Below are 25255 nucleotides of genomic sequence, written 5' to 3' on the forward strand. Positions count from 1 at the left end.
AGAAATTAATATATTGAGATTAACCCTCTGGTAAATATTTAATCACATATGGTTTTATTTTACAAAATGTGGATCAGGTTTTTGTGTGTGTTAATATATAAGAAAATGCCTCCATCTTTATTTAAACTGTATTGAAATGCAGGTTTGGGATTTTTAAAAAATAGCTGATGTTTCTAAGAGGTCTTACAGCAATAGCTCTGTAGGCTGCAGTCCTCTGATGATACACAGACCATACAGCATATGTGTATACAGAGTATAGGCAGAGTAATACAAGGCAGACAGCAGCCGTGCAAACTTGCCCATATGTTGTGGTTCACAAAGATCACCTCCAAGTTATAATACTTCCAAGAGCTGAAAGGAAATATCCCTCTTCTAGAGCAAAAGGCTTTGTCATGCTTCAGTAAGTCATGGGATGATACATGAATGATACATGAATCCCCAACCTGTGGAAACAGCTGTTTTGTGGCCACAATTCTTGGGGGAAGAGATTTAGGGAATATTCTTACTTCTGGATTTCTGATTCCAGGAACATGTGGCCCAAACTGGCAATGGCACCCTCCAGAGTCTTGCATCACTCACCTACAAGTCACCTCTGCCCATCTCTGCCTCCACAGCAGGGTACCCAAAAGCAGACTTACTGGGGGCAGAACATCTCCCTGAACATCTCCTAATCTGTGCAGAAGGTCATAAAATTGGTTCACAAAAAATTGGCCCAACAAGGCGCTGAGCAGGGTCTCCATCCTTTTCCCCGCTGACCAGATGAACAAATGCAATAATCTGCATGTACTTAGTATTCACTGACGTGCAGATGTTTAGGGCTGTAGATGTTTGTCTCACCTGCTGCCAGGGCACGCTCTCTTCTGTTAATTTAGTTGGCGGAGCTCAAGGTCATCTCGTTCATGCCAAAGCAGCACAGCAGCCAACCTGCAGCCACACCTGTGCCCAGCCTCCTACCTCCTCGGTCCTGAGCTGTGTCCTGACCCCTGGCTCAGCTTCCCTTGGATGCCTGCTCTGAGCAATGAACCTAACAGAGGCTTTGGAGCCTCTCCCCTAAAACTATTCCCATATGTTGCTATATCTGCATCTGCAAAGTTTTTGGGTGCATGGAGGAGTTTTTGATTATCTTAACTTGGTGCTTCTTGCTGCATTTTAAGAACATTATTTCTTGTCCTGTCATTCAGTGTAGACAAAACAGTTTATATTCTTCCTTGCACTATCTGCACTAAAAGACTGTATTTATGTTCCTTTCAGACTTGTCTTTTTAAAGCTAAATGATCCAAAACATTTTAATAATTGCACATTCATCAAGTGTTCTAGATCTTACAAAGGATCATTTCATGAATACTGCAGTGTTTATAGCTTATTATAAATCTTTATATCTTGTTTTTTTTTTCTTTTTTTTTTTTCTTTTTCCCCTAAGACAATGACATCATGGAATTGGGTTCAACTTAAAGACCACTTTTTTGTATAATTGTTTGTCCTACCAGTTAATCCCTGCTCTCTCTGGGCAGCTGATTATTTCTGCTTATATGTAATTACCTTGCTTTTTTCTCTGTTGAATTCCATCTTACTTTTTTCCCAGAAAACTTTTTCATTTTGCCAAGATCTTTTTTTAATTTTACTTGTCCCCCTAGGTTCTATTTGAAACTACCACACTTCATATTCAACAATTTGGAGTGTGAATGGAAACTTCAGACATGACTTGATCCAGAGCAGACCGTTACACAATCTGCAGTGAATGTTTTCTTTTTGACAGGTTTGCAACAACGCCACAAGAATTTTGTTTATACAGTACTTCCCTTGCTTATCCAGAAGAATGGAGCGTGACGCCATCAAAAGACAAAATACATGATCTCTACTGCTGGTCCCCAGCCCATAAGTAGAGTAGCTGAATTGCCATTCTAGACTCAGTGCCCTCTCTTTTACCCGGGGAAGCACAAGCTGACACCAGGAAGTCTTTCCTTTCCCTGAATGTGAGTGAAAGTGCCAACTACTGACTTGCACTGTAATTTTTTTGTATTTTATTTCACACAGGAACAGTCTGTGGGAGAGCCATAGCTAATTATGGATAAGGAATGGAGAAGTCACCATCTGGGGATGATTTTCAGACACTGTTGTCTCGGTGTAGGTAAAGACTGTAGGCTCCTGTTTGACTGAACCTTGAAGACGTACAGTTTCATGGACTTTTATTGACCTGGATTACAGAAAGCCTTTGAATTTGGGCCTGACATGTTGCAGCATTGGTAATTAAGTGTGCGAACACCATTTAAAAAAATGTACCCTATATAAGAATACATATATCTCAAATGGCCAATGAACTTCTGTAAGCTTTAAGTTAAACCAAAATACAACTTACCTTTTGAGTAAGTAAAGCCTGAACAACCTGATTAGCTACCTGAAAGAAATAGATAATATAGTTTAAGTACACGATCACATGTGTTTTTGCATAACATTACCTTCTTTTGGGGCTTTATACTCCATTTTCCATCTACAACCACCATGAAAACTACTATTTTCATTATTTACTAGCATTTTCATCAGGTTATACTAGCAAGAATATATAAAATGCCAGTCATTACTTCTATGCTAGTCCTCTTTATACAAACATCTATCAATTTTAGTGTGACATGATGGACATTTCCTTAACTTCTGTCATCTCTTCTTTAAACTAGATTAAAACTTCACAGGTTTATATGCAGCTGTTGTGCATCAGCATGGATTGACTTGCATTCACTAGAGCTGATTTTTACCAGCTGAGGAGTCCTGAATGTTTTCATGAAGTTTAATTGCTTCTTGATTCAATATTGACAAAATGGTACATCTATCATGACAAGCAGAAACCATAAAGAGCCACAGAAAATTAAAGTACCTACTGTCATCAAAATGTGGTTGGAAGGCATTCACACCACACAGCATAATTGACTTGAATGACATTACACACCATTGATTAGCGGAACTATATATTCAATGGGGAATTGTTGAAGTTATTTATATTATACACCCTTTCTAATTTATATTTACCAGCAGGCATGGGGGGAAAAAGGAGGAATGGAAAGAAGGGCCGAGGTAAGATTTTCTGTTGATGATGTCTAACTTGCAAGTTACATTTTCAATGTAATATAAGAGTTGAAGCTAATTCATTTCTGCAAAAGATTCAGTTCTGTTGGACCTAAAAGTTACCTTTGATTTGTACTATGGCAAAATTGCCTAGTATCAGTCTTTTCCTCCGAGTTGGTCCCTAACTTAAGGCAGCCTGTGGAACAATGGTCCCACAAAATTGCTCTATACATGATTTAACAGAAGACACAGGCTAATATTAGAACAGTAATAAGCAACAGAAGTAAATATGTTGCAGTTTTGAAAAACCATGTGCCTTGCCCTATGGGCTTTCAGAATCTACATCCAACAGCGTTCCTTCTGGCATATTCTTTCAACGTCTGTTTGCTCTACCTGAAAATTGAACAAACCATGTCTAATACATTATTTCTTTACTTTCTGACATGGAGTTACTTTACCAAGAAGAACTGAAAGGTTCTTTGAAGTGTGTACAAGTCTCTTGCAACAGAATTGCCTACAGAATTACACCTATACCTTTATATATTGAGTGTAAATGGCATGATCCTCCAAATGAGAAAAAAAACTGAATTTGCCAATGCATATGGGACAAATTTTCTAACTCTGAGTGTATGAAGTTAGGTACCTAAATGGAAGTACTTGCCAGTGATCCATAGCTCCCCCACATCTCAGTAAGAAAGATATGGAGCTAGTTTCTTAACAAAATTAGGCTATTTCATTCTAGTACCTAGCAACATGGAAAAATGTGTTGCTATTACTATTCCAAGATTTTTAGGTCTGTATGCTTGGTGGGAACTGTGGTGGGAAGCCTCCAGTGAAATGTTCTGCAGCATCTACAGTTAATTTAGCAGTCTGTAAGTGGAATCGTGTCCAAACTTTTGCATTTCAAATGAGGTTGTCATTCTAGTCCTACAACAGGGTTAGTGTCCAGATGGAAATACACTGCTAAGCTAGAAGATCATTTTTACTTATAGGTATCAAGAGACACCATGGATATGAACAACGTCAGCCAGCACTACAAAACTTATAGTCACAACTACCAAAAGCTGAGACCACTGAAGGCAGAGGGACTGGTATCTGAGATGCAGAGTATGTGAAATTCCCACTGATATGAGACAGAACTGTGCCTCAATCCCTGCAAGAAAGAGGCTGTAAAATGACTTGACCTGTGACTCATCAAGTTAACAGGGCAAAACAAGGCATAGAACAGACGTGGCTGGTTCCTCAGTCTGCTGTTATGCAGCATAAGACACCACTTGCCTTCACACTGCCTGCCTTTCCTTTTGGCTTAATAGCCAAGATTTTTTGGTGAGGATTCTTTTTGTGGACTGCAATAAAAGAGATAAAAGATCAAGCTTCACTTTTTCCTTACACGATTATGTTTACATATACATGTTATAAAGTGGTCTTAATAGAAAAGGTAAAACAGAATGAATCAGAGAAAAGAGACCCTAGTGTAACATCTATTATACCTTTTACAAGTACTCAGATTTTACATGGCTGCCTTTAATGTATTTTTTCATATGCACAAAGACATTTCAACTGTACTAAAATGAAAGGTGTTATATTTTATTCAAACTTCAGAATGAGTTTTTACGATGACTTTGTATTTTTTTATTAGCTAAGTGGATATGTATTCAATAACGTTACAGTTTAATTCTTAAAACATCAGCAAACATATTATCTAAGCTAAGTTACTCAATTTCCTGCTTATAAGTATAGTGAAGCTTGACAGAAATCTCAGCTGGCACTGTAAAGTGAATAAACATGACATTACCACTTGCCAATAAACTGAGAGCTGAATTCTAGGATAGGAAGCTAGGATTTGGCTTGCTAACCTCAAACACTGAAGGTACAGGAAGACAATCCTGGTTTTAGCATTAAATTTTTCAGAGATGGAAAGATACGTATATGTGGTATTTCTGAAATTAAATGAGCTCTTTTAAGTATTAAGTACTGGAACTATTCAATAACACTTTCTTCCAGATATTTTTCTAAAGTTGTTTATATACATTCAAAAATGAACAATTGCTTTCAAAATCTGTGAGTATTTATTAAAATTCATGAAAAGATTTTGCTGCCTAAGCCAACGGTAACAACTTCTTCACCTCAGTGCTCAGAAAGGAGTAGGTCCAAGTCTGTGCCAGCTAAAACAATGCTGGCTGCAGTGTCCCTGCCAAAGCACCATGGGAGCTCAAAGGGGAAGGAGGAGAAAAAAGTGATACCAAACAATGGAAAGGACAAGAAAGGGCATTGCACACACACAAAAAGATAAGCAAACAAAACAAATAAAAAGTAGGGAAGCACAAAACCACAGGTGACAAGAAGCATCCTCTCCTGAAAAAAGTTGACACAGTGGGAGAAGATGGATACAGCTGTGATAATATCGAAGAACTGTAAACAACCAGCCTAATGTTGAAAATAATAAAGTTCAGAGCATAGTTTGATATAATTATTCATTCTTCGAACTGCAACAGCATGTAAAAAATACAGCCTTGGATCAGAAATCCATCATGTTACTGCAAACACAGAATAAATACATATCATCTGTACTTGTAGTGTGCCTGCAGTGTTTTTTCTGGGAGGGGCAGTTATGGTGCTTTACACATCTCCAAAATGTAGACAGATGTAGACAGATTTTGTCCAAGACAATCTAAAAAATAATTTTAAGATCTGTAATTTAAACTAAAGTAAGTAACTATATGATAATTTCATCCCCATCACCAAGACTGCACTGAATAGTGTGACTCAGGCCAATGCAGACCAAGGCTCTGCAGCTGGCCCACAGCCACAGAACAGACAGCACGCAGCCTGGTGGGAAAGTGGATCTGCAAATATACTACACTGGTGAAAGTGTGGATTTGCTGAATGAAAGTCAACCTAAATTGGAAGTTTGTTGTACCACAGCTATATTGATCATGACAGTAAAACTTCAGCAAATGCTAATTAAAAATTTAAAAAGCTGGTATGAATGCATGAATTGTTAGCTGTTATGTGTGGTTTAGACACTCATGCACTCTTTTTTCAAAGGTAGAGCTAAGAAGCCAGAGTAGGTTTTGGTGTGTTTTTTTTTTTTTTTTTTGGTTGCATGTTAGCTAAGTACTTACACTACTATGCATTCCCATTCCAGAACGAACAAATGATTTCCGCTAAGTAACACTTTAAGCTACTGAAAGTCTTGGACTTATTTTAAGTTCTTGCACATCCTGAAGAGCATTATTTCAGGAAAATGAGAGGAATGAGTAAACATCAGTAAACTTCTCATCATACAGAGAAAACTGTAAACTATAGAAGACACTGCCCAAAATCTTGTATGTCCTAAGGCAGACATTTCTGGAATAGTAAGCATTGATGGAGTGCTCAGGCAGTAACTGATGGGTGAATTATATAGCTGTAAATGGGAGGTCTGATCAGAAGATGAGCCATGCAGTAGAAGTCAGCCAACAGATAGGAAAAAACAAAACAAAACAAAACAAAAAAACAGCATAAAGACCCAGGTATGTAAACATGAGGGGAACAGAGAGACAATTCCTATTACATAGGAAAGCTGGGGGATTTCTGACAGAAGAAGTCATTGCCACCTGTGTTCCACGCTACAGACAAGCAAGAACACACAAAACCAAACAGGTAAATGTTAATTTTCTGCTCTTATAATAATTTACTGGGAGTAGGCATCCCTGCAAAAGGACATCTGCCTGACAGTTTAATTCCAGAATAACAACATCTTTGGTGGCAAAGCCAGTACACCAGTCAAGTTCCAAATATTGGTCACAGAGATACCAACTTTTTGGTGAAGAGGTGCAATCACAACAACAATTTACAGCAGATGTCATGGAGTATTTATGACTGACAGACACATGTTCTTGGAATTACATAGACTGAGGTAGTACGAGGAAATTGCAGAACAATGTCAACCTTGTATGAGAGGATAAATTCGTTTCTATTCATTTCATTGCAGTACCAGGTAGGAACACCCCTTTTTAGCTACCTTACCTCATCAAGACATCTCTCATACTGTTCTCTCTGATTTTCATTTTCCAGAGCCAGTGCTGAATTCTCTGCCTACAATAAAATACAATAAACAAATAAATACGTATATTAGTCAATGGGTATCTTGAATTACAGGATAATTCATAAATTTTCTTAAGGTGATTACTTTGTGTGCTTCTTCAAGATCCAAAATAAAAAGCACCATACAATTTGAGTAAAAATAGTTTATGAAATAATTCACACCATTCATTACAATTCATAACAATATACCAGCAGACATTCAAAGTATGTCTACAGTCTCATCTTGCCAGGTGCAACAGAGTCTGCAATGAAACACTATAAAAGATCTTGGTATATCTTTTTTTCTCCCTCTTTTACTCTTAGAGTGAACTTCCTGTCTGAGAAAGCCACTTGGAAGCGAACAGAAGCAGCTACTATCAAAAGGTAATGACAGGCAATCTTATGTAAACATTTACTTGTGGCAGCTTTTCATAAGCCAGGTTTCTGCATCGAGTAACTCCAGATGCACTGACATGTAATAGATAATTGGTAAATTACACCCTTTATCAAAACTAGAGAAATTTATTAATCTTTACCTTAAAAACAGCTACCATCACTTCAAGAATACGAGTGGTATTTTCCTACCTCTAAATGCAAAGTCAGAAATTTTTTCTCTAGTGCATGTCAGTTCAAATAACATAAAGTTTCCTGTACAGTAGTGCCTTTTATCTATCTTTAATTTCCATTACACTCATATTTTTGCATAGTGCAAACTTCAGAATGGCAGAATCTGGTACATAAATTAAAGGAAATCAATGCATTTTTCTATATATTATGACTTGGACTTTAGGAATACTGTCAGTGTTAGAAAAGGAAAATCTCTTAAGTGTGATGTATACAGCTGCATCAGAACAAGTTTCAACCAGTTTTCTTTTAAAGACTGAGAAACTAAAACAATATATAAAAAGCTATGAGTTAAAGTAGGCTCCAGAAAGCTCTTTGCCTCCCATGTATAACTTCTCATCACGTAACCATAACACCACAATCACTGCATTCAGATAATTACAACTATTATACAATTTACATTACTCGCTTCACTTTAACTGTTCTGTCAATCTGTAAAAGTTTAACAAGTGCTGTTTCAAAAGAGTCATGGTTATATAATACAACACTCATAAATGTTGTTAATGTATAATTTTAGAGGAAAAATTAATGCAATGTACTATATGGAAAGAGTCTACAGAAAGATGCACAGTTATCACTTCTGTGTTAAGAATGGTCAATGATTCAGCAAAATGAAAATCCCTAAGTCCAATAAATTGATTTAGTAACAATAATTTAAAATTCAGATAAATCCTAAAAATAGTATTAGGAAGGAAAAGTAAATGCACATAATTATCCAATACATTGAGTAATGAATAAAAGAGAGGTAAGAAAGAAAGGTATATAGAGTTTACTTATTTAAGAGTATAAATAAATAAGTGTATGGAATTAGCACTTTATCTTGTGGGTACAGTCCAAGCTAGCAAAGGTGGTAAAATGCTCAGCATAATATTTTCACAGTGCTTCCTCCCAATGGATTCAACATATGGCTATAAAAAGTCTATGGGTGATCCTGCAGGGAGCAATGTAAGACGAGGGAACAAAAAATACAGATGCAGAAGTAGCAAGGTAGAAGCAGAAGCCACAAAAGCAAGAGCAGCAGTAAGAAATCAGGAGCTGGAGGGTAAATAGTGCTCCTCCACATCGAAGACGCTATCACATACAGTTATCAGTTTGCTTTTACAGATGCATTCCAGCAGATTGACTGATAAAATAAAGAGACGATTGCTACATAAAAAGGTATTTCTATGAGTTAAAGATCTTCAGATGTTTCCTCTATGACTATCACCTTAAAATGTCATCCAGGATAAATTCTTACTGTTTTGAAGCTCTCATTAAAGGATTAGTCTGCACGGCCGTTTAACTCACTCATGTGGTGTACCTATGGGTTTAATTTTTTGAATTTTCATTTTCCATAATGTGAAAATATACTGTGTGATTTTATCCTAGAATAGTTTGAGCAGATTGCTTCCATATAGAGATGTCTAAAAGACCTACTACCTATAGTTGTACTATACAAAATACTCAGAGAAGTCCCCATTATTTCTTAGTCTTTTTTTTCCTTTGAATGCTGTGAGGTTTTAAAATGAAAGCTAAGCCTTCCTGGATCTGTTAGCTGAATCTCTGATTTCAGTGAGCTATCCCTTTACAAACAGGCTACCAAAATTAGGAAATCTGAACTTGACAGCATTATAAATAAATGGTACATTTTTCCTCTTATCAAGCCATAGTGGAAACATCTGTATAATAAAACCCTTTTCACACCAGTGGCTCTGAAAGTGCAGAGAAAGGATGTAATGCAGCCAATGTTAGCTTGACTTCTGTGCTTCTTGATTGCCAGGCAAATCATGCCCATTTATTTGGCATTTTTGTAATGAGGACTGGACTAGAAGGCAACACTTGACCGACTTTGCTTAAGATTCTGCGCCAGTTCCCACAACTTGGGAAAACCAGGACTTGATACACTAAATCACTCTATTCAGCAACTGAATACTTGATAACAATCCACAATCCCCCAAAAGTATTCATTTAGAAAATCTGTAATAGCACTTGTGGTCTCAAAACCCTGCCTCCTAATCCAAACCTTCATTTATTTAGCAGAAACCACTGGGCTTTGTTGTTGCCATATGTCTGCTCTTTCTTGCTCAGAGGGACCTGCCCACCTCCAGTATTGCTCATTCTGGGCATCTTCTGCCCATTAAGCAAAGTAGGTCTCATTGGAGGAAATCACTATTACATTTTATTTTCATATTTATTTTCAGGCCGTGCTTTCAGTAGGCTAAGCCGCAACAAGAAGCCCACACTTCTCTCAGCATGAAGGCTATTGCACACTTGCAGGCACCCAGAGGCAGTGGAAGAAAAGTACTGACCCCTCTGCCAGTCACTTCTCCCACACACAGATAGCCTAGCAGGGCAGCAAAATCGAGACTGCTGAGATACCCTCTGAGATACCACCTGATTTCTACGGTGATTTCTAGTTTTAGGTATAGCTATCATCTAGGTATTTATATGCGTTTTGTTACAGATGGAAATAAAACATCTCTGCCCTTCAGCCTCACAGACTAAAAGTGAAGCCTAGCAGACTGCTGCAGGCACACGACATTCAGCCACCTGTCACCAGCGCCCATAGGCAAGCTTGTGTTTTCTTGGCGGTCAGCTCCCAAAGCATGGTATCATTCTTACAGCCAGAAGTAACTGTGGCAGAACTGACCACTAAATGAAACATTGCATATGGTTTTTGGATCGTCATAGATTCAAGGATCCTACAGATGTCACAACAGAGGGACTTCCTAGTTCTGATTTAGAAACATTATTGCCCACAAAAGTCTCTCCAAACATTGGAAAATTTAAATATTTCTATCAAGACTCGGGTAACGCTAAACAGCCGTCGACTGCCTTAATTAGAGACAGCTTTGCTATGAACGGTGAGAGTGAGTTTATGGAAAGTCAATTTGAAATCGAAAACTTCATATTACTTTGCATAAACCAGAAGTAACACTGCTAAGATACAGTCGTTACAGAAGACTTTGTCAACTCTAAGTTTAATCCTTTTCTTGGGGTGGAAAACATAGCCATAGCAACAATGATTATCTTCAGGTCAACTAAGAGCCTTTCTCTCTCTTTCACAGATGCTGAAGAAAACTACTTTCACCTACGGGGCAGCTGCTCACTGTTTCATTTGAGACCAGTAACAGTCAGACTACAGGGCTGATACTCTGAGTTCCAGTCCTGTTCGTGCTGAAGTCAATACAAACTGACATTTATTTCCTATGAATGAAGATCTAAGCCCGATGCAAAGAAATAAACTATATTTGTTTTCACATTACACAATGTTTCCTTAAAACTATTTTTTTTCTCTGGGATAGCAGGAAGCTCCTTGGTTCACAATGATTTGTTGCTCTTGATGCTATAGAAGAAACAAGGAGACAGAAAGCAGCCTTGGGATTTTTCATGTTACCAAAAAAGTGTTACTATACTCGATCAGTAAAGGCAGGCCAATTAATTACAATTAAAAAAAATAATAATTGTAAAATGGTAATGATCATTAGGATACCCTTAACACTGAAGCACAAGGAGCATCCATTCAAGCACTATAATCACCTAACCTTCAAATTATTGTGAAAATCATCATCACCTGAAGTCTAAAATGCATGTCATATATGCATGTCAGACTTATTTTTTTGTTAATGGACAACAAAAGGCACTACATACTTTTGCCTCATAGGCAAAAAGAAATATCCCCATAATATTCCCAAAAGAGAGAGAAGTGCTATCTCCCCCAAAGTAGTCATTACCAGTAGGCTCTGAGACAAAAAGTGCTCTGCTGCCTTCCATTTTTTTCTGAGTTTTTATATCCTCAAGATATCCTCACCCACACTGATAGAGCCTGGCACCTTTCAGCTAAATAGTATCAGACTATAAATAGCTGAAATCAATATGTTCATCATAAATATACTCTTACATCGATACACACATTTAGGATGATTTCTTCATTCTCTCCTCTTCCCTCTTAACTGTCTTAGAGAGGATTATTAGAACCGGTTAAGGACTGCCTACTAGCTATACTTCGTTCAGCACTTACCCATGTTTGGTAGAAGTGGCAGACATTCTCGCATCTGAGAACGCCATGAGACATCCATGTCTCCTCCAGATTTGCCTCTCTAAGTGGCACTTGAGAGGACATCTTTCACTTAACATCTTGCAAAAGCCCTTTCTGTGTGCTTCTTGAAAGAGGAGTGAAATGCTTAAATCATGTTTGAAATGAGATTTGGATTTCAGTCCCTAAAGTGCTTTTCAAAAAGTTTAATCTTAACCTTTATGTGCCTTGATTTATTAAGTCAGGAGAACAGGAACAACATTTTGTTATTTAGCTAGCCTATTTCAATGCGATATGAATGAGGATATGCTGGGTGCGCTGGGGTCTTTAAGTGAAGAATTACTTAATGTACCTATTAGGGAATCTTCAACAGGCAGTCCTCTACACCTTTAGCACCATGCTGAAAAGAATTAAAACAATGAAGTTTCTACTAGAAGACATGAATAAAAGAGAAGCACATAAAAACAGTTTTCCTTATTCAACCATTGTAGAGTTGAAACAACATAAAAGAATGGGTAGAAGAAGGGAGAAGAAAGGGAAGGATAGAAAGCATTTACTGTGCACTGAGGGAAAAGCAGATGAAGGTCTAAAGGTTGTGTGTCAAGTTAGCAGCTCAACATGCTTTGAAGGTATCATCAATAAAGGTCAAGAGGAACAAAGTTATGACAGTGAACTTTAAAATCCCTGACAGAATGCTACAACAGTGGTTACCATGTGCACTTCTTTGCTATTCATACTAAACCATTAGTGCATTTATAGAAAGGTTTATCGATTTACACAGACACTCATTTGTCATGCCCCGCGCAGTATATTAATAGCTGTCCAAGCACTTCAGAAGTGCTCAGCAATTTTTTCATGCTTTCAGCCTCTGATTTTGTATACTTCTGCGGTCACAGCTGCATACAGCACACTATTAGAGAGATCAAAGCCTGTTACTGGTAAAAGTAAGTAACAACATTGTTGTAATCTTCCCCTAGGTCCTTATGGCATTTTTTTTTTTGCTAAGCTGCCACCCTAGGAGGAGTTTACCACTTGAACCACCTCCATATATTTGGTTGCAGGAAACTTGGTATTATTCTGCCCACCTTACACAGAAAATTTGTCCTTTGAGATCTAACCCAGTAATCACACTTCCTTTTCAATTAAACAAGTTGTCAGACAAAGTTTAACAGCAGAGTTATGCCGGCTAGAAGCAGATAAAATGACATCTTTGCTTTAAAATCAACGTAACGATAGGAACAACAGCCTAAATTTATTTCTAGCAGTACAGAAGCATCGCCACTGGCCACTTGCCAGCGTTTCTTACGTTGCTACAGACGCCTCCTTGCTAGGAGTAAGCTGGGAACTGCTCCCCACAGCCTGTCAGCACTGGGCTGCCCCCCGATCCTGTCCCACAGCTCCCACAGCAGGGCAATGCCGGAGAGCCCCGGAGCCTCCCTGCCGAGCTGTCCCCCCCCAGGGCAGCGAGCGAGACTGGGGAACGCCACGTGCTGATGGAGTAACGGGGCGCTGGGCAGGCTAGTACTTAACTGAACATTACCAGATGCTTTTTCAACTGTTCCAGTCTCATCTGTTTCTTCCGCCTCGTGGAGATGGGAAAAAAAAAAGCAAAAAGGACAAATTATTGATACGACAGCCAAGCTTCTCAGCCTTGCTTGGGAACACAGGGGCCCCTTCTCAACTGCAGCATTTTCAGATTTCTTTTCAGCCTTTCCTCTTCAGCCATACTTACAAGATTTGACATATTTTATCTGAAATATTCAGTCAACGCTCAGCTCAATTTAAATAAAACACAGGATGAAAGCAACATGTGCAATTTTAAATTACAAAATACAGAACCATAAAAGAGTTAACCATAATTCTGTCTGTAAGAAGGCCACAATAAAGCTCTCTGGGAGGGATCATTCTTGAAATTAAAAATTTTAGTATTGTTTTTTAGTTCTTTACTGACACAAAAATCCCATGAGATTAGAAGAAGCCACCACCAGTTCCCACAAGCAGCCTATCTCACAGCCGTGCTAAATTATAGCTGTGCTGCCAGCAAAATAGGGTTGTAGCCTCACAGAGAGCAGCATAACCTTCTTGTTTTAATGTATGCTAGAAATCAGAAGATTATTCAACATCAAAAGGCTAACCACTTAAGACTATGTAAGAACTTGGCTTTAAATGTTTTTAAGAAAAAGCAGCCCAAGGTCTCTGCAGCTGCATATGGTGCTTTACAAATAATTGATGAGCTGATTCGTGTATTTAAACATGAATTTACACTGGAGATTATATTAGCTTTAAAAATCATACAGATTTCATGCTGCCAGAGATCAGAAAACAGAACTTGCCCGTTTTATGCCCAGATCTGCAGCAGATGGCTGGGAGACCCAACCCTGGGTCCTGGACAGGGCTCATAGGCAGGGAGCTCCTCTCCTGCCCACTGAGTGTCTCCCACTTCCCATGGGAAGACAAAACTGGTTCTCGGCTTAAATGGCAAAGCCTCCTTTTTGAAAGGGGACAGCTATAACCTAGTCCTTCAAATCTACTTATGATGGAGGAACGTACGAACTTCAGCAGATGAACCAAACAAACCCAAATCAAATGATTCATACACATCTGATGAGACTGCCTCCTAAAATGTGCTAAAAATGAACCTCACATTCCTGGGAATTCCTCTGTGATTTTTTTTTTCCCCGTTATTATTTCCAGAAGTTGCGGCTAGAAATTTTTAACTGTTTCAAGCATGGTAATATTTGTCTTTTTTTTTTTTTTGGTTGTCTCTAATGTGTTTAAGAATGACAAGCCTTTAAAACCTTCAACATTTTCCCTCCTGACACCACAGAAATGTCTAGAGTTGACATTTTAAAGAGAAGGTTAGGAACAGATCTAGCAAAACAGACTGCCCAGGCTTATCTTCCAGCAAATAAATATCTAGGCTACCAACAGATCTATCAATAATAGCTTTGTCTGTTTCCTTGCATACAAATTGTAGCAAATGGCAAATTCTAGCATTATTTACAGAGACTATAATAGACTTACAATATGCCCACTGGCAATGCACTGTCAATACAGGCCTTTGAACAAATAGGTTAAAATTGTGAAGTATGACTTTTTTTTTCTCCAAAAATTATTCCAAATGATCACCAATAAAACATTTTTGAGAACAAGAAATAAAATAGAATCAAAGATATATAGAAATATATATATAGATATATATATATCTATCACATATATGTGATAGATATATATATCATAGATATATAGATAGATATCTAAAAAAAATCATATATATATATAGAGAAAAATAGACACAAATAAGCAAAGACAAGCAGCATAAAGCTGTGTTTTTTTTCTGAAGTTGAAGATACACGTACAGAGGTGATAGTACACGTACTGTACACACACTTGATGAAGCACAGAAGTACGAGCACGGAGACCCAGAAGCCCCAGCAGAACTCCTGCTTTTCACCACTTGCCCTCTGCACAAAGGCCTTAACCTTGTTTTCTTCAAAGGTGAAATTTAGCTATTTTTTTAAGCAATTTTATTGCAGCTTTTCAAAATTTGGCAGGTCATACTAAAATATTCAATTCAGGAATATAATCCAATTTTAGAATCTAATTTAAAAAATAATGATGATGTACTTTTCCTTTAAAAACTACAATTAAAATGATAGTCAATGGAATGAAATAGAAAACCTTAAAATAAAGCAGAAGAAGGCCAAGGAATTTAAATATCTATATATAGGAATATTTTTTTTAGATTTCTAGAAATTCTATCTACCAAGAGCAGCTTTTCTCTTTTAAAATGGCTCTTATCTATTTTTTCTAATATCACTGGAATGAACATGGGATATAATTTCATAGGTTAACGCAAGCAATGGCCCTCAAGCAATAATCCCAGAGTGCTCCTTGCACCCAAATGGAAAGAGTATTAATAAATGATAGTAACCTGCAAATTTGGATCTAAAGTTGGCACTGTCTTCATGGAACACCAACGCACCCCACGCTCCCTGTTCCCCAGGAAACTAAGGAACTGAGCATGTTTGGGGCTGATACTAGAAAAAGAACATGCAAAACTTTAAAGCATTCCTGCCTTTTTTCCCTGTGTACCTTTTAACGTACAATCAATGATACTATTCACTGTCTCCCATTAACTGGTTATTTTAGTTCTCACTGAAAGGTGAAACAACAGATGTTTTGCCCTGTCTCGGTGAATGAGGATGGTGAATTTTTATCAAGAAATCATTTTTATCCCGATTATTTATTCAAAGCTTTTGCATGTAGTTAAAAATAATTCTATGTAATACAGTAATTGAAACTGACAGCCTGGCAGACACAGATCCCCCTGTGCTGAAATGTCACATCCATTGCCTGTGTGATGTGAAACTCGTATTAGTTCCCTGGTATCCAATGATTCTTTAAGTGGGAAAACCTGATTTTTCTTCTCCAAGTAAACATGTGTGATTTCTGATGCAATGGAAGAAAATACACAAGTAGTTCTCCTTTATAAAAATATCCCGTGAGCTTATTTTGATTTGAACTGTGAGAAAAAAGAATGATTTTTCTTTGCTACACTATGCAATAGATTTAAAGTATTACACAATATAATAATTGATATTGTCAGAAAATTTCTTTTAAACATAACAAAATATAAAATATGTTGTTTTCCTCCTTCTATGATGAATCATTTTATTCTACTCCTTTAAAGACTCAGAGTTAAAAGGTTTCCACCACAATAAGCTATTAATGTCAACCATTTCACAAGGCATAACGTAAATTTATAACAAGTTTCCCTGTTCTTAACTACACAGGAGCATTGAGTTATTTCTGAAGGCAATGTTTCCTGCAATTTCACTTTCTTCATCCAAGTCACCCATAAGTCAACAGCCCCAGGTACTTAAAAATGAACTTCTTTTGATGGTTTCAGTTATGTCTCTCCCTTCCAGGTAAGGAGTCGAGAAGCAAAGCAAAGCAGAACAAGGTAGTGGTTTGCTGTGCTACGAATAGCATCAAATGCTATATAATGTGCAGGAATTGTTTTGTAGCCAATAGCTAGCTTCTCATAACTGAATCACAAAATTACTGTTTCATTTCTTGCTAACTGAAATAAAACTCAATTTGTAATCAGTCTGCATCTCCTGAAAGCTTTTTATATAATATATATATTTTTAAGAGACAGAGCAAGTACAATGCCCCTCACTCCACACAGCAACACGTGGTGGGCTGACTTCTGTATGGACATTTGTTAAATGATTAATTTTATTTTTAATCTTTGAGAGCAGAATAGTGAATTTACAAAGTAATTGCATTTTGCTCGACAGATAAACAGCTCAGGCCTCAAATTCTGTCTATTTAAAGTTTCAACAGTTTGGAGTTCCGTCTGTTCTTTCTGCCCTGTGGACTGCGTTCACGTTAAGGAAGACAGATGTAGAGGAATGAGAATCCCTTAGAAGCTGTCTGATGTGACAGTACCTGACTGCTACCCTAATTTCTCACAGGAAATTTCCCCCATTGGGCTGGCTGATGTCAGGTGCACCTACATCAGCTTTTTGGCTTGGATAAGCAGTGAGCATCTTTCTCAAGTATTTTTCTGATCATCCCCCTGACCAGGCTATGGTTCACACTTTGGTATGGCTTTGGGGCCAACAGACTGTTTCTTTCAGACAGAACTGAAGGAGGAACTCCTACCATTCCTGGGCTTGACTAGAGCTAGGCCAAAGGACTGCACCTCCCTGCACCAAAGGGAAAGGCAGGCCTGTTGGGAAGGCTTTCTCCTACATGAAACAGAGATGTGCCAGAGGCATTTTTTTTACTTGGATAATTTTACAACTTGGTATTTCATGAAAATATAAAATATGAAACTGTACAGAAACATAAACATTAAAGTTAGCTACACAGAAAAAGAAACACCAACAACTTTATTTTAATTAAATATTATGAAGTGTTACAGTGAAATACTGAATACTTTCCTAAGATTTATTCAACCTTGCTTTTCAGTATATAAAATTTTTCTCAGAGCTTATCCTTTGTACTTTCATTTACTGGTAAACTATACCTGTAAGAGGTCCAAGAAAAGCCTTACATTACGCACTATGGGAGCACGTAGCAAATTGCAAAAATTCTCAAAAAAAACAAGCTTTGGATAACAGTAACAGTTTCATATGGATTTTTTTAAGACAGGAAACACTCAGTTATTTCTTAAATGTTGTGTGCATTACAGAAAGTGCATTCATTAACATATTGTATTGAGTCATTTGCTATTAAAAAAAATAAGAATAGAACATATATTAAGTCAAATTTGATGGGATTCAGAGGTGTTCCAGTAAGAAACTCAGGCATGAAAAGTGCAGCAGCAGCAGCCCAACAGCCCGGCTCGGATCTACAGAATGAGCCAAAGTGGCATCACACATAAGTAAGCACAACTCTAGTAGAGCCACTGGAACTGCACCCACCTGCACACGTCCCAGTTTGACACAAGATAGCCAAATACACTACTGCTAGGATCAAACATGAGGATATGTTGCTGTTATCTTATTCCAAGTTGCTGTTCAAGAGCAGTATTAATCTGTGATTAATTGATTGGCCTAAAGGGAAAATGTGGAAAAAAGAACAAAAATAAATCAATGTGTGAAATACTATGCGATGTAATATATACCTAGGATCGATCATATTACTGCTCTGTCAGTACAGGCTGCAGTTGGGAAATATCCCTGCCTGGCAGAGGTCACCAGCAGGGCAAATCAGTTGCTTAAAAACATCAGAAGTTCTCATCTCTTATTTCTATTCAATTTCTCTGTGAAAAATAGATTTTTCTCCTAATATTAGCAAGTCCTTTGTTACAATGAACTAAGAATGCCTAGTTTTACCAACCTAATTCGGTAAAATTTTGAATAGATACCCTTGGGTCACTGTGAAGGACAAAACATTTGATAAAAAGAGTACAAAAAATACCAGCACTGTTATGCAAAAAATATATATATATATATACTGCCCCACAAAGAGGAACCAAGAGGAAGACACTAGCTCTTTCCCTAGCTTTGAAGACAAGTCAACACTCACCAAGCAGCTCTGCAAAGATCCCCCAAAGCTAGCTCAGGTTGCTAACATCCTGTTCTAGCAGGGCTAAGGCCCTGGGTTTCCAGAGGAGTTAATTAGTCCCAACGAAAATGACGCTTCTGCTACCTGAAGTATCTTGCTTGGCAGTGTGGAATGCACGACAGCCTCCACAGCCCAACAAACTTTGGATCCACTTCTTCGGCTGACCCGAAACTGTTGTTACGATAACTTTACAGAGGACATTGGCTAACAAAATAACCATTTTTTAGTATTTTAGTCTTAGATTTGTTAACGAATGATTTACTGAAAAGGTGAATGAAAAACCTTGGTCTTACTTGCTTCCTCTTTTTTCTTTTTCTTAAGAACTTGAATATTAAGACCAAGGTCATTAAAATCAGAAAGATTATTCTGGAAGAACGTCATTTGATTGTTGGAAGACAATAAGGAAGCATGAAAACTTATAAATGGGAAGAGTTGTAATTACAAAAGGAACTTTTTGTCTTCTAAATAATATCCGTATCTTGGCCAGCCTTGCATGCATCTATACTAACCAGAACAGGAATAGAAAGTCCATGAATTGCAAAGATGAATAGGCTCTGTCACCACACGTAATGGAAGGCTAGTAGTTATCTCAGGTATTCCTGTGGGAAGAGAAGAAACTCTGCCCTCTAGATGGCATTATGCACCTGCATATCCCAGATGCATGCAGAGCCCTGCCAGGCAATTTAATCATTTCTCCACCTGCACAGGAAACACGAGCACATACGTCAAGGAGATCAGATGGCAGTTCTTGGTCTCAACGGAAAGGTGATAGCTGCACATTGCTAAAAGGCAGTGCAGAGGCTACCCAGGACTGAGACCCTGTCTGAGCCATTTGACGTGGGAAGCAGAGGAAAGGTGCTCATCCTAAGAAGCAGCAGAACGGAGGCTCTCCCCGACACCATATGGGGAAAGGGAACTTAGAGCAGGCAGTGATGGGCAGTATGTGAAAACAAATAATTCAGAAACACTTGCAGGAAAAAAAGAGTAAGATTGTCCTTACGAAAAAAACAAACCTATACTTGGCATTTAATAGTATTATATATTTGAATCAGACAAATGTGTACTAAAGCATGGATATATACATGCAGGCATGTAAGTCAGTGGACGTAAGGTTACATCATATCCATGTATAGCAATTTTGATGAAAAACTTAAATTAAATATTTGCTTAGTGGTTACCAAGCATCTATGGAACCATCGAGAAAAATCACAGTCCTGCATAATGGACCAAAGTGAGACTATTCCACGTTTGATTTATCTATTCTTTTTATATTTATTACTAATCTTAAGATCTGGGCTTATAGACATGATAGATTAAGTAGATTTAAAAATAATTGTTTGAGTATTTTCTGCTGTAGATTTTTGAAGTGTCTGCATAATAATGCCAGTGAATATTGAATTCTACAGCTATGTTCACTGTATAGATTTCACATGTGTAGTTAAACATACAGCCAACACAGGAGCCCAAATCCACATCATGACAAGCACTTACATGATGCCAGTCAGCATAGCTCTGGTAATTCTAGTAATTTGAGTGTAACTACACCTGCCCAGAGTCTCAGCTGTAACCTTTAATTTTGTGTTCCTGCAAGACGGAAATCACTGTCAAACTACTAAAAAGCGCATCACCATGTGGACCTCATTATTGTTTCATTTTCCAAGGCCAGTGAAAAGAAATGAAAAGAGTAATTATTTTTGCTATGTAGGAGTTGTAAGGGATTCAATCCAACAGTTGAGGTAAATTAATCGGGATTTCCTGCGCAGCCAGTAGAGAATGCCCACAGAATACAGGGATTTTCTTGATAATGCTACTTTGACATGAACTGCAGCTATTTATTTAGTTTATGAACTATATGACTCCCATTACTGTCAGCCAAATTGCATGCATTAGTATGCAAATTAAAAATATAAGGCATGATTCTAAAATCCGTTATGCAGAATCTTTCCTCTGAAATAAGTGCCGCTGTGAGGAATGAGAAAGCTCACAAAAGGGGCTTTTGCAGAGCCTGGCCCAGCCTGGCACACCTGATAGAGACTGTTTTAAAAAACTTCTGAGTCTCGCTCTTCGAAATGATATATGTGTTGGGATAAACACAGCCACCTAGATCTGTAACATACTATTGGAAAATCTCATTTCACTCAGCGAGGAGAGTGAATTTTCAATTGTATCACATGCCTGATTGCTATAAAAGGTAAGTCGCATTATCTACTGATTACGTGCAAGAAGGCACTATACATGGAGAGAAGGGCACTGAAAAACTACCCTTACTTAAATTATAAAAGTCAGACCAAAATATCAGATTCCTTCAGTGCAACCTAGCAAAGACTCTTTGCAGAACATGGTTAACATTTATTTCAATAGAGAAAATTTGACAGGTTTAATAAAACCAAGATGATTTTCCTTCACTTCTGTAACTTACCTTTTCTCCACTACCTAGACCTATTTCTCAGACCTTCTGGCACCAAATCATTATTCTTGTTGCTATATTCAGTATTTTGAACTTCTTACAGAGTGGTTGTTACATCAGCCAAGTAAGTACCACAGAAAAAGAACTATAAGAAAAAAGCCACTGTAAAAAATTAGAATATCATAAAAAAATCTGCCCTTACAATAAATACAAGCAATTACAATTAGCTGTGCTAAAGCAAACATTGAAATGTTTCTCTCTGTTTTTTGTAAAAATTCTAGAGCTCAATATAACATCTTGATTATCCTAAAGTATTCCTGTAATTTTCAAGTGTGCACACACCGTAATTTGGGCAGAAAATGAACAGTACGGGTAAACTAAATACATTTCTAAACAGTATCCTGACCCAAATATGAATGTAAATTAAAAATTGTACAGAAGAGATGTTTCTTCCACATGGAAGATGTTGGATTTACTGTCATGGAAAATGACACCTTTTGTCAATCTACCCTGAGAAGGTACAAATCAGGAATAACATAAGTTATTTACTCTGCCTTTCTACCTCTCTCAGGCAGAGGTGCTTTGTACCTCACTCAGACTGATGTGTGTGGTAAGAGCATATCTGAAATATCTGACTCTACTTTAGAAAGCTACCAACTTTTACTAAAACCTAAATTCATTCCATGAGCAGGCTAATGAAGAAAAACTCTGATATGCACCAAAATTCCTGGTGACGGCGTATGACACAGAATTAAATGCAGTTTTAAAACTTCATAGAACAGGAATGCTAATCAGCACGTATTCTGTGGATCAAGGAATTAGCACATTTTGAAAGATTACTGCTACATGTGAATCTCATAGCAGAAAGCAGAGAATCAATCTGAAAGCTTTTACCTTCTCACCACATGCCAAAAATTCAGAAGCCCTGCATGTTTTGACCAAGCCCAAAACATTTAACTTCTGAACCACTGCTGTGTTGCTTTGTGGGAGACGCAATTGAATATTCTTTTTTTTTTTTTCTTCTTCCCTATTTTTTTTTCTAGACTTAGTTAGAAAAGAAAACAATACCATCTGTCATTTGGAGTAAAAATCCCAGGAGGCACCATGGTTGATTTTAGAAACTAAGTACTTTAAGCTCTCATTGAACTGGATAGTCAGAAAAATTCAGATATGTACGACCTCCCCCACCAGTCATGGATGCAATGACTTACCGTGCAGACTTATTTATATGAACGCTGTGTCCTAGCTCAGGAGATGGAGCTGTTTTGGTGGAACAGAGGATCAGCAGTCTCTCTCTAATGATATCATCAAATGGTTACAGCAACAAGAAAGAGAGCAAATCTCAACAGTTCTTCCAGTGGGCTATTTTCAACCTCCCTGTGTAAATTTATATCCACAGTATATCTTCTTGATTTTTGCATGCCAGAAAAGAAATTGCCATGAACTTTGTCTGGCTTAGATAAAAAATCGTAAAGGGAGTGAGAAAATAAGAAAGCCCATTTAGATCCTCAATATTTTAAATGTCTGTGAGAACTATATTCTCTTTTCTTAAATACTTATCACCTACTAACTGAATTAAATTAGTCTGCTCAGAAGAGTTTTCTTAGTATTCACCTTCTGTATGAATATATAATTTCTATTAATATCCAAACTGATAAGGTGCATTGACAGTGAAAGCAATTCAGGGTGCGTGCGATCTATGAAGAACGCAGCTTCATGCATTCATCTGCAGCGTGTAGGATGGGATGGAGAAACCACAGTGGAAGATCTGATGGGCAGGAAGGCCTGTGTTGGCAAAAGGGAAGGTACAAGCATGTGGCAAAGATGTGCATTTAAAGACTGCAGCAGGAAAGGGACAGATGGCAAAGAGGAACTCATCCTAGAGCACAAAGGCAATCAGACACAGGTAGAAGCCACGAAATTTGTTTCTCAAAGACTAGGAACAACTGAGCCACTGAAGATCTACAATAAAAGAGTTCAAGCATCAACAGATTATAGCATACGTTCCGCATGATAGTACTTGTTTGTTTTTCATTTAAAAATTTATTCGTTTCTTAGGAAGCCAAAGCGATTTGACAGTACTGTTACCAGCACAGAGCTGGAATAAACTGGGCTGTATTCGAAACCAGTGATGTGAGTCAATGCTGATTATCAGCCTTTGTGTAACTTTGGAAATAAAACTTTTCCAGCCTCATCTTCTGATCCCTGGCTATTAAAAAAAAAAAAAAAAAAAAGACTTCCTAGGCACAGTTCAGGAAACAAATTATAAAAGTCTCCTACAAGGAGAGATTTAAAAGGAAGGAGGATTTAAAAGTAAAATAATCCAATAATTAGGATTAACTAGGTTGGCCTTTGGTGATCAGCATATTGAATCTATTTAAGTGGATTGTCAAGGCACTGGGCTAAGAAGAGGCCTCTGGCTGAATCAGTTTAAATGCACTTAGATATTGCATGTTTCTTTTCACATAAAATGATACAATTATTAATTTTCTTAACAATTGACATTGTAGTACATGGAAAATGAGAAAAAAAAATAGGAAAACCATGTAAAAGCAAAACAAAAATCACACAATCCCAAAATAAAGCTCTCTTCTCAACACGCCCAAAGGAATTAAGTCACCTTCTCATCTCTCTTTTTTATCTCACAGTTTGTTAAAACCATGTGTCTCTTCTTCTACAGGGTAATAAAAGCATAATATGGGAAATACTTGACATACTTTCTCATTTGTTTAATGGTGATGATACAAGGAAAATTACCCCTCTAATATATTTGAACATTTAGCTTATTATCCTGAGTCAGTTTTGTCCCCAAAGCTCTATTTATTAAAACAAAACACATCTTTCTATGATGAACTGCAAAAGGACAAGAGGGCAAAATTTGTAATTAAAATTAGAGTATTTCCTTGACTCTTCCCTAGCGGACATTGGTTCTACTGCAGCTTAGTTTGCTGAAACTTTCATTGAGTCTCACTCACCCGCAAGCAATGAGATTTTCACACATGAATTAGGCTTTTCATTTGATAACTTCAACGTTACAATTTAATGCTACTCCAGTGGCTTGCAATTTGGTGCCAAGTTGCAAGGTTGTGAGCAGCCTTCAATCATTAGTTTTTGAGGCCAACAGAATTTGTTCCCATTGCAGAAGGTCTGGAAGGGAAGTGAGGGCACTCAGCGAACCAGGGCAACCACCTCCTTCTTGGCAGTGCTTGTTTTAATTGTAATGTATATGCTGTGTGTTTAGCAAGGTGTTAGTCGTGCCCCATCATAGGCTAAAGTGGGCAAATAATCTCTTCTGAACAGTGGAAACTGTCCCCACATAACTAAAACTTACGAATTCCCCCTTCAGAAATGCAGCTAGGGAGTCAGTCCTGTGCCTACCTTCACAGAGAACCAGCAAACAAAGAAGGTCAGAATGAGGAGGGGAAATTCAGATATTTTATTTTATTTTTTTTCCTGCAGAATGGATCTAGGATCTATAGTTTAGATGTTCCTTGTATGCGGTAATGGCTGGATAGACACATCCAGACTTGAAACCTTAATTCTGCCTCTTCTGTTGTCCATTTTCCTCTTTGTTTCATGTGTAAAACGTTACCCTACCAGACTAAATCCGGGTATTATGGCCTGAGTTGTTTCCAGTTCCATGTCTTTAAGTAAAAGAGTATGTTCAGACAGAAGAAGCTAGACAAAACCAACCAGCTTCCCAAGGTATTTGACTGCAAGCCCCATTCTAGCTCTTTGCCTGTCTCCAGGTGTAGCACCAAGGTAGAAATAAAATAGTGTATACAGGATGCAGGAAATCTGGAGCTGAAACAGGAACTGAATTCAGTCTTCTTGAGTTTTCATCCCATCTCAACTCACAATCCCCTTTCTTTTTGAAGAAGTGAGGGGACATGCACTGTGTGAAAGGTCATACTATCAAGAACAAAAATTTTTACTGGCAAAGGAGCATCTCTCATATGAGGAAAGGCTGAGGGATCTGGGCCTGCTCAGCCTGGATAAGA

The 25255-nt window shown here is 37.7% G+C and overlaps 1 protein-coding gene across 14 annotated transcripts in view; it reads right to left on the bottom strand.

Moving 5' to 3' along the window:
* The window catches only part of NCKAP5 (NCK associated protein 5), a 436628-nt gene that overhangs the window by 90634 nt on the left and 320739 nt on the right, over positions 1 to 25255 (bottom strand). For all 14 annotated transcript variants that reach the window (XM_040560984.1, XM_040560986.1, XM_040560985.1 and 11 more), the window contains 2 exons: positions 7069 to 7137; positions 2357 to 2395 (listed from right to left, as the gene is read on the bottom strand). In XM_040560984.1, the coding sequence (XP_040416918.1) occupies positions 2357 to 2395; positions 7069 to 7137 (108 nt within the window). The remainder of the gene's footprint in view (positions 1 to 2356; positions 2396 to 7068; positions 7138 to 25255) is intronic.

This window comes from Cygnus olor, chromosome 6 (genome assembly GCF_009769625.2).
Source record: "Cygnus olor isolate bCygOlo1 chromosome 6, bCygOlo1.pri.v2, whole genome shotgun sequence".
In the NCBI taxonomy this organism is placed as follows: domain Eukaryota; kingdom Metazoa; phylum Chordata; class Aves; order Anseriformes; family Anatidae; genus Cygnus; species Cygnus olor.